This window comes from Phyllostomus hastatus, unplaced genomic scaffold, assembly GCF_019186645.2.
Source record: "Phyllostomus hastatus isolate PE091 unplaced genomic scaffold, TTU_PhHast_1.1 phas_contig_64, whole genome shotgun sequence".
Classification (NCBI taxonomy): domain Eukaryota; kingdom Metazoa; phylum Chordata; class Mammalia; order Chiroptera; family Phyllostomidae; genus Phyllostomus; species Phyllostomus hastatus.
The window spans coordinates 3,581,967-3,598,045 of NW_025333928.1; the positions used below are offsets into that span (position 1 = coordinate 3,581,967).

A 16,079-nucleotide genomic window follows, 5' to 3' on the forward strand; every position below is an offset into this window, starting at 1 on the left:
TCAGCAAACAGTTATTTTTGTATTGGTAGCTGAATTTATACAACTCAGTCTGATATTTTGTTTCTAAAATTGGCTGCATTGAATTTCTGCTCTATTCCATTTATTTTTTTATTGAACAGCAGGCAAGTCACTGTAGCAATGATTTTTAACCTTTTTGGGGCTCTATACCTCTTTGAAAGCAATAAAAAATAGGAATCCTTTCTTCATGGTCCTTACATTTAACATTTTGCATAAAATTTGGGGAGATTTCAAACTCTGAGCTACTTGCCCCTATCTCTACCCCATTGGACCCTGGTTAAAATTCTCTGCTGGGGAATTGCACAGTTTATTCAAAGAGAGGCAGTACAGTTAATAAATCCCTTTTGGCTTTCCTTGTCTATAGCTCTCCACCTTTTTTTTTTTTAACCTTTATTTATCTCCTCTCCACCTCCCCCACCCAACAAAAACAAAAACATCTCTTGTCCTCCTGTGTCCTTATTCTCAGCTGAAAGCTTACTTTTGAGCCCATTGGCACATTCATGGCAGTGATAGATTATTACCATGAATGAGCATCTCTTACAGATGTAATTACTATGGCATCTTCTTGAAGTAAGATGGTAAGATGCTTATTAGACTTGCTATGTGATGGAAGGGAAAGGCTAAGTAAGGGCATACTTGATAGGTGTTTTGGCATTTATTTTATAAGGAAGATATTTTAAGGAGACATACCTGCTCTGCAGACTCTGAATCTGGAAGGAACTTAGATTGTGGCCAGAGAATCTAGGATGGTTATTCAACACTTGAAAAAAAATCACATGGACATCACTAACTTTGGTAATTAAAGGCAAATTAGAGAGTCAGACCTCTCCATGGTATATGTTTGCTGGAAACTTTGTATTGAGGTAGGTCAGTGTCTTAGCATTTTAAGTGAGATAGTTCTTCATTGTGTGGGACTGTCCCACACATTGCAGGAAATCTGACTCTTTTGGTCTTGCCCACTAAGCCATTGTGACTACCACATACTCTCCCACCTACTACCAATGACTCTTAGAGAACAAAGTTGGTCTTGGCTGAGAAACACTGGGCTCAATGAATTTTGATTTATTTTTTGACAGTTTTAATCTTTTTGTGGAGCCTCAGTTGGTCATGGTCTTTGGAAGCAGGACAGTGCTTCTCTCTCTGGTGCCTTGAGATGTAGACCAGTGAGATGACCTCCTGAGCTCTGACCTCAGATGACCTCTAACTCTAGAATTTTATGATGATCCTGTCAAGGTTTGTTACATCCCAACCCAAGGAGATGGCTAAGGAAGCATGTTATTTTATAACTGGAAAACTTGAAGCCAAAGAATTATTTTGCAACTGACATTTGGTCCTATGACAAGTTAGCACCAACACTTGCCACATGCATCTCTAGCCATGCTGCCTATGACTTTGTAACCTCCTTGCTCTGACTTGTTCCTATGTGAAACTTTGTATAGCTTTTTCAGTGAGTCTACTTCCTTTTACTCAGGTTTGCTTTCTATAGCCTGTTTTCCCACATGAACATATAAACAAGTGGGTCTTGAGAACAACTTGTCTTTCCAAGATAGAATTTTCTCTGGTTAGCAGTTATTGTGAACTGCATCATGTTTCCTCTCTGAGTCTCCCATCCCTACCTTTTTAACATTTCTCTGGGTTGGGAGATATACTGTTAATACATTATTAGATTTGGTTAAACTCTCCTATGGCATTCATTAGTGGGCAAAGTGGAGGAGAAGTTTGTTATATGAACTCCATAGTTTAAATTTTTCCTGAAACTGGTCTTATCAGGAGCACCAAGTTGCACACATCTTTCTAGTCCCTGTATAACAAATGTATTGTACCTTAGAATTATTACCAGAAAGTGACAGTCCAGTGCAGATTTTCCTGCCATTTCCTAGACCAGTGGTTTTCAGACTGGTTCCCAGGGTCCCAGGAGGAAGCTCCCAGGAATACAGAAAGGCCTTCCATGGGTAGGCACACCTCCAAGGCCCCAATCCAGCAGGAGCTCCCTGTGTCATTCTGTACTTAAAGAAATGTGAGAGTCTGTGCTGTAGACAAATGATTTGAGAGCTCGAAAACCTGTCCTAAATGGGAGTGCAATCATTTCCACATGATGCTTCTGTGAGACTTTGTATGACCTCTACCTTCTTTTCCAGGGGTCCTCTTTGATTTCCCTTTTAACTCTTCTCAGTCTCTATTTTTCAAAGGCATTCATATGTTTGAGTGTTTTTAAACAAAATATATTTTATTTGTGCTACTATAGTTGTCCCAATTTTCCTCCCTCCAACCAGATACTCCCACTCCCTCAGGTCATCCCTACACTGTTGTCCATGTCTATAGGTCATACAATAAGTTCTTGGCTATTATATTCCCTGTGCTATACTTTACATCCCTATGACTATTCTGTAACAACCAATTTGTACTTCTTAACCCCTTCACCAAACCCCTTTTTTGCCTATCCCTCTAACCCATCTGGCAACCATCAAAACATTCTTTGTATATATGATTCTGTTTCTGTTCTACTAGTTTGTTTTATATTCAACTGTTAATATGAATGTATTGCCATTTCATTGTTTGTTTTTTGATCTTCTTAAAGAAGACCCTTTAACATTTCATATAACACTTGTTTGGTGGTAATGGATTCCTTTAGCTTTTTCCTGTAGGGGAAGCTCTTTATCTGCCCTTCCATTCTAAATGATGACTTTGCTGGGTAGAGTAATCTTGGTTGTAGGTCCTTGCTTTTCATGACTTTGAATATGTCTTGCCAATCCCTTCAAGCCTGCAAAGTTTCTTTTCAGAAATTGGCTGACAGTCTTATGGGAGCTCCCTTGTAGGTAACTAACTTCTTTTCTCTTGCTGCTTTTAAAATTTTCTCTTTATCTTTAAGCTTTTGCATTTTAATTATGATGTGTCTTGGTGTGGTCCTCTTTGGGTTCATCTTGTTTGGACTCTGTGCTTCCTGGACTTGCATGTCTATTTTCTTCATCAAATTAGGGGAATTTTCTTTCATTATGTTTTCAAATAGGTTTTCAGTTTCTTGTTCTCTTCTCCTTCCGGTATGCCATGATACGAATGTTGGTATGCTTGAAGTTGTCCCAGAAGCTCTTTAACACTATCCTTATTTTTTTTGGACTCTTTTTTTCTTCTTGCTCTACTGATTGGGTGTTTTTTTGCCTCCTTATATTCCAGATTGCTTAGTGAGATTTGATTCTTGGCTTCATCCATGCTACTGTTCATTCCCTGTAGATTGTTCTTTCTTTCTTTCTTTTTTTTTTAAGATTTTATTTATTTATTTTTAGAGAGGGAAGGGAGGGAGAAAGAGAGAGAGAAACATCAATGTGCAGTTGCTGGGGGTCATGGCCTGTAACCCAGGCATGTACCCTGACTGGGAATCGAACCTGTGACACTTTGGTTCGCAGCCCGCGCTCAATCCACTGAGCCACACCAGCCAGGGCTGATTGTTCTTTATTTTCATTAGTGTGCCCTTCTTTTCTGACTGGATCTTTTTTATGATGTTGAGGTCCTTACCAAGTTCTTTGAGCATCCTTATAACCAGTGTTTTGAACTCTGCATCTGATAGATTGCGTATCTCCATTTTGCTTAGTTATTTTTCTGGAGTTTTGTTCTGTTTTTTCATTTGGACCAGGTTTCTTTGTCTTATTTAGAGAGCTTCCCTGTGTTGGTTTCTATGTATTAGGTAGAGTTGCTACAACTCTTGGGGGTGCCCGGGTGAGGCTAAGCTGTGAACCAAGGCTAGCTGCTGCTAGTGCCAGGCCTGGGACGACTTAGCAAGAGGTACAGGGCTCACTGAGACCAGATGTTGCTTGTTTTGTAGAATTTAGACAAATCTGAAGCATGAGCCAAGACAAACCATTTGTATGGAAAAAGCCACTGAAAACAGCTTGGGTAGACCTGAAAATTGTGTGGGGTGGGCATCAGGGAATCACCAGGGTTGGGCAAATAGTATGAGCCAGGTTAATGGAGTCTCAGATGTGGCACCCATCTGCCACCTTTCTGAGGGGAGAGCTCAGAAAAAGAAAAATAGACTCTGTCAGCACTCTGTCTGGGAGAACGTTTCCCCAAACTCTGATCCTGATGCAGCATGATTCAGTTCCTCCTTGTATTTCTAGTGCTTTTCAGTCTTCTGTCTGTCCTGGAGCTCAGAACTAGTGAGTCTGAGTAAGTCTGTGTGCAGGCCCTTTAAGAGGAACTGCCCAGGACTCCAAAAGTTTCTGTCTTCTGCAGCCTCAGTCCTTGTCCAGACATCATGGCAACTTCTCTTGCCAGCTGTGGAACCCTGGGCTGGGGGGCCTGGTGTGGGGCTGGGACCCCTCACTTTTGAGATATTTCTCCCAATTTTTATCTGCCCCACTTGGGTGTGGGACCAGTTCATTCCGTGTCTCTGTCCCTCCTATCAATGTTGATGTGGTTGCTTCTTTAATTCTGTAGTTGTAGGACTCCCATTTAGCTTGATTTCTGGTGGTTCTGAATGATGATTGTTCTGTAGTTTAGGTGTAATTTTCATGTGGTTATGCGAGGAGGCAATATTGTTTGAGTGTTTTTAGGATCTTTAGAAATAATAAGACCTAGCCAATTGTATAACAAATACATCGATATGAGTATGAATCTACTTTCTTAATGCAAATGAGCTTATATCACAAGGACCACTCTTTTCTTTCTTAAAAATCTATTATACTAAAACTTTTTTCTCTTACCCATTGTTTAGTTTTATAAAGGCTTTTGCCCCCATATTTGGTTTTTCTGCTTAGTGTTACTGGCTAGTGTTGTGGACAATTCTGTTGGTCTGTCATCTGATAAATATATTCTATGTTACTCTTTCCATCTTTCCTTCCTATTTTGAGATAAATTCTTCACATTCACCTTTTCTTATTTATTTATCCTCCCTTCCCCTCTCATTCTTTTCCTCTTTCATCTTTTATTCCTGTTTTTGCCCTACTTCTTTTGGGGTATTACTTGCAACTTCAAAGACAAATGATGCTATCTGGAGGCATTTCCTTGTTTTATTAACTTTGCTTTTTAGTCATATAAGTCATATAAAATATTACATGTATTTTAATCACATAATCATGTAAACTAAACATTTTGTAAGTTCAAAAAGCTGTTGGTGCTGAGTCACCAAAGTCACCCTGTATATGTATATGAGCTGTGCTTATCTCATATTGACTCATCCATTTGTGTCCTCTTTTTTTTTTGCTCAGGTTGCTGGGAAGAGGCTCAATGTTTGTGTTTTCACCAGATCAGTTTCAGAAACTGCTTAAAATTAATCCAGACTGGAAAACCCATAGACTTCTTGATTTGGGTGCTGGAGATGGAGAAGTCACAAAAATCATGAGCCCTCATTTTGAAGAAATTTATGCCACTGAGCTGTCTGAAACTATGATATGGCAGCTTCAGAAGAAGAAATACAGGTATAATTTTTAGACATGGTTTGGTGTATATTTTTTGGTTTTAGATGTATTTCTTTTTGAGAGCGTATTATTTAAAGGATATGAATCAGAAACACTTCTGTGGTTAGAAACTAAAAAAGAGAAAACTTTCCATATTACAGATAAGTGGGAATTGAGAGAGATCATCTTTCCTTGGCAGTATTTTTCTGGACTATTGGGAGGAAAAGAGCAGATGGGAGACAACTTGGTAAGAGGAGATCAGACGTAGGGACTTGTTATAGGGGAATTATGTCTGTATGATGTTGAACTAAGTGATATGTAAGATCCCTCTTAACTCCAGCAATCTGTCTCTGATAAAATCCTGGTGGGTCTGTATGGTAATACTTGAAACATATTCCTTCAATTAGAAATTAATTCACCATTTCAAATCTTGGAATGCTTGACTTGTTATAACAGTGGCTTAAGTTTTGCTGAATTCCTAATCTGAATCTCCCCCACTTTGAAAAACATCTGTGTTTTGAAAGTAGGTATGGGAAGGAAAGTGTGTTCCTTCATGATATGTTTAGAATTTTGTAGGTTATCTCCACTGTATCTGCTCAGCATTATCAAAGACTTGTTTACCAGAGATCCTTTTACTGTCTGTTTTTCCCCATCTATCGTAACATGCACCACCTACTACATTCTGATTGCTATAACTAAACAGGAGTGAAGAAGTTATAAAATTGGCTAATAGAGACTCTTGATAGCTCATATACAATCTCCCCCTTTCTATGGATAAAACATTGTAAAGCATTAGAAATGTTCTTTGAGAAAAGAGAGGGTGAGGAGAGAGAGGGAGAGATTGAGGGTTAAGAGTGGTGTGGTAACTATGCTCTTCATGGGACTTCTGGCCAAGATGGAGGCGTGGGTAGACACATTGTCTCCTCGCACAACCAAAAGAAGGGCAACAAATTTAAAAACAAAAAAAACCAACCAGAACTGACAGAAAATCGAATTGTGTGGAAGTCCGACAACCAAGGAGTTAAAGAAGAAACATTCATCCAGACTGGTAGGAGGGGCAGAGGTGGGCAGCCAGGTGGAAAGGACTCATAGCAAGGCAGCAGTTGGCAGACCCCTTGAGGTGGCTTATTGAGGACTCGGTGTTCCCACAGTCACGTGCAGATAAACTGGAAGGAAGAACTGGGGAGCAAGATAGACCATGCAACCTGGAGTTCAAGTGTGGGGAAATAAAACTTCAACCCTCTGATTGAAAACACTAGTGGGGGTGGAGGCAACAGCAGGAGAAACTCCCAGCCTCACAGTAGAGTTCATTGGAGAGACCAACAGGGCCCTAGAACATACACATGCCCACCCACTCAGGAATCAGCACCAGAAGGACCCAATTTGATTGTGGGTAGCAGGGTAAGTGACTGAAAACTGGCAGAGAGCAGAGCAAGTGGTATTGTTCCCTCTCAAACCCCTCCCCCACATACAATGTCACAACCCAGTGACTTGGGTTGCCCTGCCCTGGTGAACTCCTAAGGCTCCGCCCCTTACTATCTAACAGGTGTGCCAAGACAAAAAAAAAAAATGGTCCAAATGAGGAACAGATCAAAGCTCCAGAAAAAATACAACTAAGCAGCAAAGAGATAGCCAGCCTATCGGATGTACAGTTCAAAACACTGGTAATCAGGATGCTCACAGAATTGATTGATTTTGTTCACAAATTAGATGAATAAATGAAGGCTACAATAAGTGAAATAAAGGAAAATGTACAGGGAATCAACAGTGATGGGAAGGAAATTGGGACTCAAATCAACAGTGTGGATCAGAAGGAAGAAATAAACATTCAATCAGAAAAGAATGAAGAAACAAGAATTCAAAAAAATGAGGAGAGGCTTAGGAACCTCCAGGACATCTTGAAATGTTCCAACACCCAAATCATAGGGTACCCGAAGGAGAAGAGGAAGAGTAAGAAATTGAAAACTTACTTGAACAAATAATAAAGGAGTACTTCCCCAATCTGGCAAAGAAAACAGACTTTCAGGAAGTCCAGGAAGCTCAGAGAGTCCCAAAGAAGTTGGACCCAAGGAGGAACACACATCATAATTACATTAGCCAAGATTAAAATGAAGGAGAGAATCTTAAAAGCAGCATGAGAAAAGGAGACAGTTACCTCCAAAGGAGTTCCCATCAGTCTGTCAGCTGATTTCTCAAAAGAGACCTTATAGGCAAGAAGGGACTGGAAAGAAGTATTCCAAGTCATTAAAGACAAGGACCTACATCCAAGATTACTTTCTCCAGCAAAACTGTCATTCAGGGCAGATAAAGTGCTTCCCAGATAAGGTCAAGTTAAAGGAGTTCATCATCACCAAGCCCTTATTATATTAAAGGTTAAAGGGACTTATCTAAGAAAAAGAAGATAAAAATATGAACAGTAAAATGACAACACACTCGCAGTTATTAATAACCTAACCAAAAACAAAAACAAACTAAGGAAACAACTAGAACAGGAACAGAATCACAGAAATGGAGATCACATGGAGGGTTATCAGCAGGGGAGTGGGTGGAGGGAGAGGGGGAAAATGTACAGAGTAGATGGTAGGTAGAAGATAGACAGGGGGATGTTAAGAATATTATAGGAAATGTAGAAGCCAAAGAACTTACATATATGACCCATGGACATGAACTAAAGGGGGAGAATGCGGGTGGGAGCGGGTGCACAGCATGGAAGGGAATAGAGGAGGGAAAATGGGACAACTATAATAATAAAACATTTAAAAATTTAAAAATATTAGCAAGTAAAGAAAACTATGCTCTTTATGAACTTACAGTTTTAATGGAATGTTCTATGCTTTTTCTTCTATAAATTGTATAGATATGAAGATCCCAGAGTATGAAATAATATCTCTCTCGGGAACACATATGCTCAAAAGGTTATAGGTTATAAATGGAAATTATCTGTACTATGCCTAGCCATTCTTAAAAATAAGAGGGACCCTAGTAATAGAAAACATAAATATCTATTTTATGATTAAATACCAGTGAATGTAGAAAGTATGACTCTTCGTTTATTAACTGATGTTCAAGCATTTGATACTCTAGTTTTATAATAATTTTTATCACCATGTCATCATACTTATAAAATACATGATTAGCTCTTATAAAGAAAATTTTTTGATTTGAGATTTGGAAATAGGTGAAATGCTAAATTTAAAGACATATGGTAGCTATTTTTCTCTTGCCTGGCCCTTTTATTTCTGGAAATATAGATTATAAATGAAGATTTTAAATGTACTTTGATTTAGAAGACAAAGTTAAGAGACTTTACTGGCATCTCAGTTTTTTTTGTTGTTGTTTGTTTGTTTTGCATCTCAGTTATTTTTAAAGATGATTTTAAGGGAGTTTTGTATCAATCCAGTTCCCTCTGATATTTCCAGAGTGCTCGGTATAAATGAATGGCAGAATACAGGGTTCCAGTATGATGTCATCAGCTGCTTGAATTTGCTGGACCGCTGTGATCAGCCCCTGACTTTGTTGAAGGATATCAGAAGTGTCTTGGAGCCAACTAGGGGCAGGGTCATCCTGGCCCTGGTCTTACCCTTTCATCCCTATGTGGAAAATGGTGAGTGTGATCAGGTAGCCTCTTCTTCACCGTAGGTGTTTATTGCTACTTGTGATTCTGTTTCTTAGAATAGCCTGGAATTTTAAAGAATACAGTTTACCCATGGAAAATACCTACTTGATGAATGTTCATCTCAGTGTGGGTTTTATGGAACTCTGGAAGGACTAGAGTTTCATAAAACCCACACTGGTAATAATTAGTGCTCAGTGGGGTCTGCCCACTCCAAATGAAAAGCCTAACATGGGCCCATCTTTAGTGCTTTTAAATGGAGCTTGCACCATTTATTCATTAATTTATATGCTAGGTCAAGAAGTAAATGATGCTTTTTAATCTACCTATATATACTTGCTGAATGTCATAGCTGTTTTGTATTTTACATCTTTTGTCCCAGACTCTCACAATGATAAATGCTGTTATCCATTTTGCCCTTTTGTGTTCCAGCAGGTATCATTTCTTTGTGTTAACATTTGGTTTTGTGATTGTGTGGACTTGCTCTTCAGCTATGTTGAATGAAGAATATATTAGAAGAAATGATTTGATTTCTTATTCATATTTATTTACTTTGACTTCTGGCAGTATCACATTGACTCATAGTTTTAGCTGATATGCTTTTCATTTCAGGTCATTTTGAAAGTTATGACTTTAAACCTTTTTTTTGCATTTTTGTAAGTTAATGTACTATAATATAAAATGATTAATTATATAAGTAGTACATGTTAATATTTTAAAATCTTTAGTTGTTTAAAGTTTTACTGCCTCGCTCAGCCTGAGGTTCAGAAACTGTAAGTGCTGCCCTAGTTGGGTGGCTCAGTTGGTTGGAGTGTTGTTTTGTACACTGTAAGGTTGTAGATTCCATCCCTGGTTATGGCATGTACAGGAAGCAACTGATTAATGTTAGTCTCTCACATCAATGTTTTTCTCTCTGTCTCTTAAATCATTTTTTACCTTGGGTGGTGTAGGTCAGTGGATTGAGTGCTGGCCTGCAAACCAAAGGGTCGCCGGTTCGATTCCCGGTCTATGGCAAATGCCTGGGTTGTAGGCTAGGTCCCCAGTAGGGGGTTTGCATTCTCTTCTCTCTTCCTCCTTCCCTTCCCCTCTTTCTAAAATTAAATAAATAAAATCTTGAAAAAAATCTGTTTTTAAAAACCTCTAGGAGCTTGCAGACATTTAAAAAATTTGTTTTAATCCTCACTGAAGATATATTTTTAAATTGATTTGTAGAATTTTAGAGAGGGGGAGGAAAGGAAAAAAGAGGGGTGTTGTGGGGGGAGAGAGAGAGAGAAAGACAGAGACATCAACGTGAGAGAAACATTTATTCGTTGCCTTCCATACGTGACTAGATGAGGGATCAAACCTGTAACCTAGGTATATGCCCTGACCAGGAATTGAGCCCACAGCCTTTTGGCATACAGGATGAGGCTCCAACCAACTGAACCACCCTGTCAGGGCAGCTTGCAGGCATTTTTAAGAAATCCATGAATATTTTATAAGCATTGTAGTCAGTGACTATCTGTGAAAATCTGTACCCTAAGGAATAATGTTTATGTTTGCTTATGGCCATGGATTTGTGTTTCCACTTACTTGCTCCTTCACTTCTTCTTGTCTTTATTTTTTCCCCCTCAGGTTTTAGTCTCTTGATATTTAATGCTTGTTTTAACATTTACCAAATGGTTTTAGGTATCTGTTGATGATAGTCAAATGGGGATTTCTTTGGACATAGGAGAGTGGGAAAGAGTATAGACAGATATTCCCTATCTCATGTCCATTTTTACATTCTTGTTGAATCGTTTGTCATGGTAAAGAAAACACTGCTTTAGGGGTAAGTCCCTGTATATCATATATGTGTTGTACAGGGGAAAACCCAGTAAGTGTCCTTCTTGATAATTCAGCGACCTGATCTTATTTCAGTGCTATTCTGGTATAATCAAGCCTTAGCTCTGTCTTTCTGCATTGGAGTCATGAGTCATCAGGTTGTAAGGTCCTGGTTTCCTGTGCCTTGTTGGGTAACCACATGGTAGAACTTTAATGCAACTTCATGGCATAGTAGGAGGTGGAAAAGCAGGGGAAGAAACATCAGTTTGACCATGGTTTTTATATCCTTGTGTTTCTGACACTAAAAATTGAGGAGTCACTTTGGACAACAGGGCGGTTACCAGTAAGGATTGAAAACGAGCTCCTTAATGGTGGGTACACAGAGCTGTCTGCTGAGTCCAAGGAGTCTGCAGTGACACAGCACACCTGAGACAAGCAGCTTTGTTGCTGTGGGTTACCTTGAATGACCTATAAATTTTGTGCACTGCTCCTTGGTGCTCTATTATTGTTTTCTTTCTTTCTCTAAGTCACTGATTAGACCCTGATGGTTACCAGGTGACACTGTGAGGAGTGGGATGTCCAAGGTGATCTTGCTGTGTGAATTCGTGAGTACTAGGCTGTTCTAAGGATAGCTGAATGTACTTTGCACACTTGGCTTAATTTATTTTTGAACAAAAAGCAAATGTAGATTAAATGATTCTTTCTGTAATTTTTTTCATTTGTCTTGAGTTCAAGCTACAATGATTTTGTTACTTAGGTTAAATGCAAAATGTGCCTAATTTCAGTTTACTTGGTTTACTAACCCAGTTTTGGTTAGGAATTATTAAATCCACTGAGAATTTTCTAAAGCATCAAAAAAAGTAAAAATTATGTAATCAAGAAAAGGAGAATTATATTGCAAAACTGAAAATTTAGTGATGCATAATTTTTTTAAATTGTAATTTTCATAAAAAGGTAATTCATGATAAAAAAGAGTTCCAGCAGTTTGTAAGAGGGTATATAATGAATAGCTTTTCATCCTTTCCAGTTCCACAGTCTTGTTCAGGTTTATTGAGTATTTCCTCAAAGATAGTCTATGCATATATAAGCATATGTATACATGGAAAAAATGGATTATATAATTAAAGCTCATCATACATTCTTTGTTGCCACTTAAACATATCTAGGAGATTATTCCTTACCAACATATACAAGGCCTGTCCAGAAGGAATCCACCCATGTAATATGACAAATAGAGACATTTATTGAACAAGATATAAGAAACATTGTACATAGGACAATGATACCTCAGTCCCCTTCAGTGTAGGCACCTTTGGACCTCACACAGTTCTCCCAGTCACCATCAGCTGCTCCGTCATGTTTTCTTGAATCTCATTGATGGTCTGCAATCTCTTCCCTTTCAAAGGTGATTTTAGTTAGGGGAAAAGCCAGAAGTGCCAAATCTGGGCTGTAGGGGGACTGAATCACCTGGGTGATTTGATGGTTTCACCAAAAAACTCTGCATAAGATGTAATGCATAAATGGATGTGTTGTTGTGATGAAACTGCCAGTCACCAGTTGCCAATAGCTGAATCATCCGAATAGTTTCTGCAGAGGAACACTCAAGCTTAACACAAAATTTGATGCAGATTTGTTGCTCTCTTTGCTCTGTCATTTTGAATGCAACTGCCACACAGTACACATGCTCACTCAATGACATCTACGGCCCCCACTGACTAGTACAGTGCAGTTGTTGTTAATACATGCACATTCTAGTCCACTCTCCTTGGCAGCCAGGTTACATCCATGTCATGCAAACTGTTCTCGTTATATTAACAGTGGCTGGACTTTTTCCAGATGGACCTCGTATGTGTCTATGTCATTCTTGGACTTGTAAGCAGTGGTATGCTGGAGCTGGTTTTACTGGCTCCTGAGCACTGGTTGGTATACTGGCAAGCCCTGGATGTAAATGTGGCCATTAGTGCAGTTGACTGTGGTGCAAGTGCCTATACCATGGAAACTGGCACACACCACAGGTTGCTAGACATTTACCCGCACACCACAGGGTGTGTCATAACCCCTTTAGGAAGTCCCTTTCAGACACTAGCAGTTTGCTTTATAAATAGTCGAGACGTGAGCATTCTTTTAAAAATTTTTTATTTATTTATTTATTTTTTTTAGAGAAAGGGGGTGGGGGAAGAAGGAGAGTGAGAGCAAGAAAAAGGGAATTGGCTGCTGAATACTCTATGCCACAGAATAGTTTCATTCGTTTAAAAAGTATTTACTGATACCTACATGCTGGGGATACAGTGACAAAAAACATACACATATAGTTAACCATCATGGAGCTTACACTCTAGTGAAGAAGACAGACATTAAACAAATGGCATGTCATTGGTGATAAGTGTTGTGTAGGAAATAAACAACAGAAGTGTGAAACGGGCTTTTGAAATTGGGGGTTGGGTTTGAGTGCTGTAATCTTAAAGTGCATGCTTAGGGAGGGACCTCACTGAGAGGGTGTGAAAAAGACCTGGAGGAAGCAAGGTAAAGGTTGCAGGATTCAGTTATAGGGCTGGGACTGCTAGCCTGTGATCCTAACACCATTTACTGAATCATCCTTTCCTCCATGCTTTGAAGTGCCACCTTTATCACAGACTAAAGTCCTGTTTGTGGTTCTGTGCTGTTTAGATTGATCTTTCGTGTGTCAGTACCAAATGACTTTACTTACTGCAGTTCATCATGTGTTTTGATATTGTAGCACTCCTTGCCTTCAGTCAGTGCCTGTTCAGACTGTTCTTGGCTCATTTATTTAACAGATCAACTTTACCATTAGCTTATTTGGTTCCCCTTATATTAAATTTATATCTTCATTTAGAGATTATTGAGCCTCCCTAGTCAATAATAGAATGTATCTTCCAACTGGGTCAGTTCTTTGTGTTCTTTAGTAACATGAAATTTTCTTCACAAAGGTCCAGCACAATTTTTGTTAGATTTATTCTCATGGGGGGGGGGGGTGTGAGAGATAATTTAAATAGAAATTTCTCTTCTATCATATTTTTTTATTTTTTCCCCAGCTTTATTGAGGTATAATTAACAAGTAAAAATTGTGTATATTTTGGGTACACAGCATGATGATTTTAGTGTATGTATGCATTTTGAAATGATTATCACTATCAAGTTAATTAACATATTACCTCATGTAGTTACCTTAGGAAATTTCATGTATACTATACAGTATCATTAAGTGTAGTCAACCTACTATACATTAGATCTATAGAACTTAACTCATCTCAAACTGGATGTTAGACTGGCATCTCCCCATTTCCTCCCTACCCCAGCCCCTGACAACTATTATTCTTTTGTGTGGTTCTAGGAGTTTGGCTTGTTTAGATTCCATGTACAAGTGAGATCCTATGGTATTTGTATACTTCACTGAGCATAATGTCCTCCAAGTTTGTTCATGTTGTCACCAAGTGGGTCCTCCACTGTGTTATAGAATGAATACTATATATACACAAGCAGTTGATTTTTTATCTTCTGTCTTACTGAATTATTTTAGTGTTTCCAATATTTTTTTTATTGATTCTCTTGTGTTTAGATATGGTTTTGCTACTTTTCATTTTCAGACATTTTCTTTTGGTCTAGAATTGGTAATTAATTCTAGAAAATGCTCATTAAAAACAGTGGATGTTTTTGTCTTGATTTTGACTTTAATGAAATGTTTCTATTTTAAATATGATGCTATCTTTTGGCTTGATGTTGCTGTTGTTTATCTTGAGATACATATTTTTTTAATCCTGTTTTCTTAAGAGCTTAAAAAATTAGGAGCCACTATTGAATATTTCACTGGTTGTTTTCAACATCTATGGAGGTGTGGTCATACTGGTTTTTTTTTCCTTTGACTTATTAAATTAATAACACTTTTCTAGTATATATCCGCCTTTGCAGTTCTGGGCTTAGGTGGAATAGTCTTGTAATGCATCACTAGATTGTTTTTACAAAAATTCTAAATAAAAATATTAGCATTAATATTGATAAATGATAGTTGGTCTGTATCTGGTCTTTCATTTAGTTGGAAGATACAATTTGTGCCATTTTTTCAATGTCAATGTTCTGCTGGCTTTGTAAAAACTAATTTGGAAGTTTTTTCTGTTATGCTCTGGAACAGTTTAAAAGGCATGTTGTGGTTATCTCATATTTGAAAGTTTAGTAGATTTCTCCTGTGATAACAGTGAGGCTGATATCAGTGAGGCCTGTGCTTTTTGAAAGGTAGCCTTTGGCAACTTTCTCACTTTCTTCCAGGCTCATTGTTCTAGCTAAATTAGACACAGTAAATCTAAAAGCTCCTGTCAATCTAAATATAAGCAAGTCTCTGGCAGGACTGTTTCCTGGCAAGATCTTGGTCTTTGTAAGGCAACCTGTACTAGAAATGTAGATCAGCCCTTACTAACCTGGGCCTCTCATTAAGCTTAGTGTTTCATCTGTAAAACTGGGGCTAATACGTATTGTAAAATATGTCATGAGGATTAAATAATTTCATGTGTAGGGTAGAGCCCCGCTGTGTCTGTCTCAGCACTGGTATTTGACACATCAGATTTATTTCATCCCATCTTCTTTTGTTACTTCATTTTTATTTGTGGCTTTATTGATCATATCTGTTCTCAGTTCTTCAGTTTGAAATATTTGTTAATGTCCTTTAGATATGCCTGTGAAACTCCTTTAACAATAAAAATAATAATTTGATGCCTTCTTTCCGTTTTTTAACTTCAGCTTCAAGTTTGCATTTTCCATTGGTTTATGTGACTTGATTCCAAAGAGACTTAACTATATGCCAGTTAGTCAGAGGTTCAGATTCTCTCAAGTCTTTTATAGCAGAGAGAAAGAAATGGCTTACTCTGAAAATCCTGTTACCATCTTTTGGTATGTGGTTTAAGTGGTCATGGAAGGATTTGTAGACACTAGAACCATGTCTCTGTTTCCCTCTTTTAGTTCTTTTAGTAATATTCTGTTTTCATTATCATGGCAAACTCAAATCTAAACAGAAAGCTATAGCAGCGAATCTTTTCCAGCAAAATCTCTTCCAGCGAAAATTCTGAATACTCAGATTGTAGGGACATTAATACTGTTAGGAATTCAATAAATAGTCCTTATGGATAGGGGTGTGAGGGCTGGTGGCTAGGGAGTGAATGTGCTTCATATCTCAGTTGAAGTGTTGAAAAAATATTTTTATATAGAAACATTTTTAGTTGCATTCATATAATGGCATTTGAGAGCCT

The 16,079-nt window shown here is 38.2% G+C and overlaps 1 protein-coding gene across 4 annotated transcripts in view; it reads left to right on the forward strand.

Annotated features, from left to right (window-relative positions):
- The window catches only part of METTL9 (methyltransferase like 9), a 47,806-nt gene that overhangs the window by 17,908 nt on the left and 13,819 nt on the right, over positions 1–16,079 (forward strand). For all 4 annotated transcript variants that reach the window (XR_006786924.1, XR_006786923.1, XM_045849048.1 and 1 more), the window contains exons 3-4: positions 5,220–5,429; positions 8,828–9,012. Coding sequence is in view for 2 of the 4 variants with exons in the window: in XM_045849048.1 (XP_045705004.1) it covers positions 5,220–5,429; positions 8,828–9,012 (395 nt within the window). In the remaining 2 variants the exon portion in view is untranslated. The remainder of the gene's footprint in view (positions 1–5,219; positions 5,430–8,827; positions 9,013–16,079) is intronic.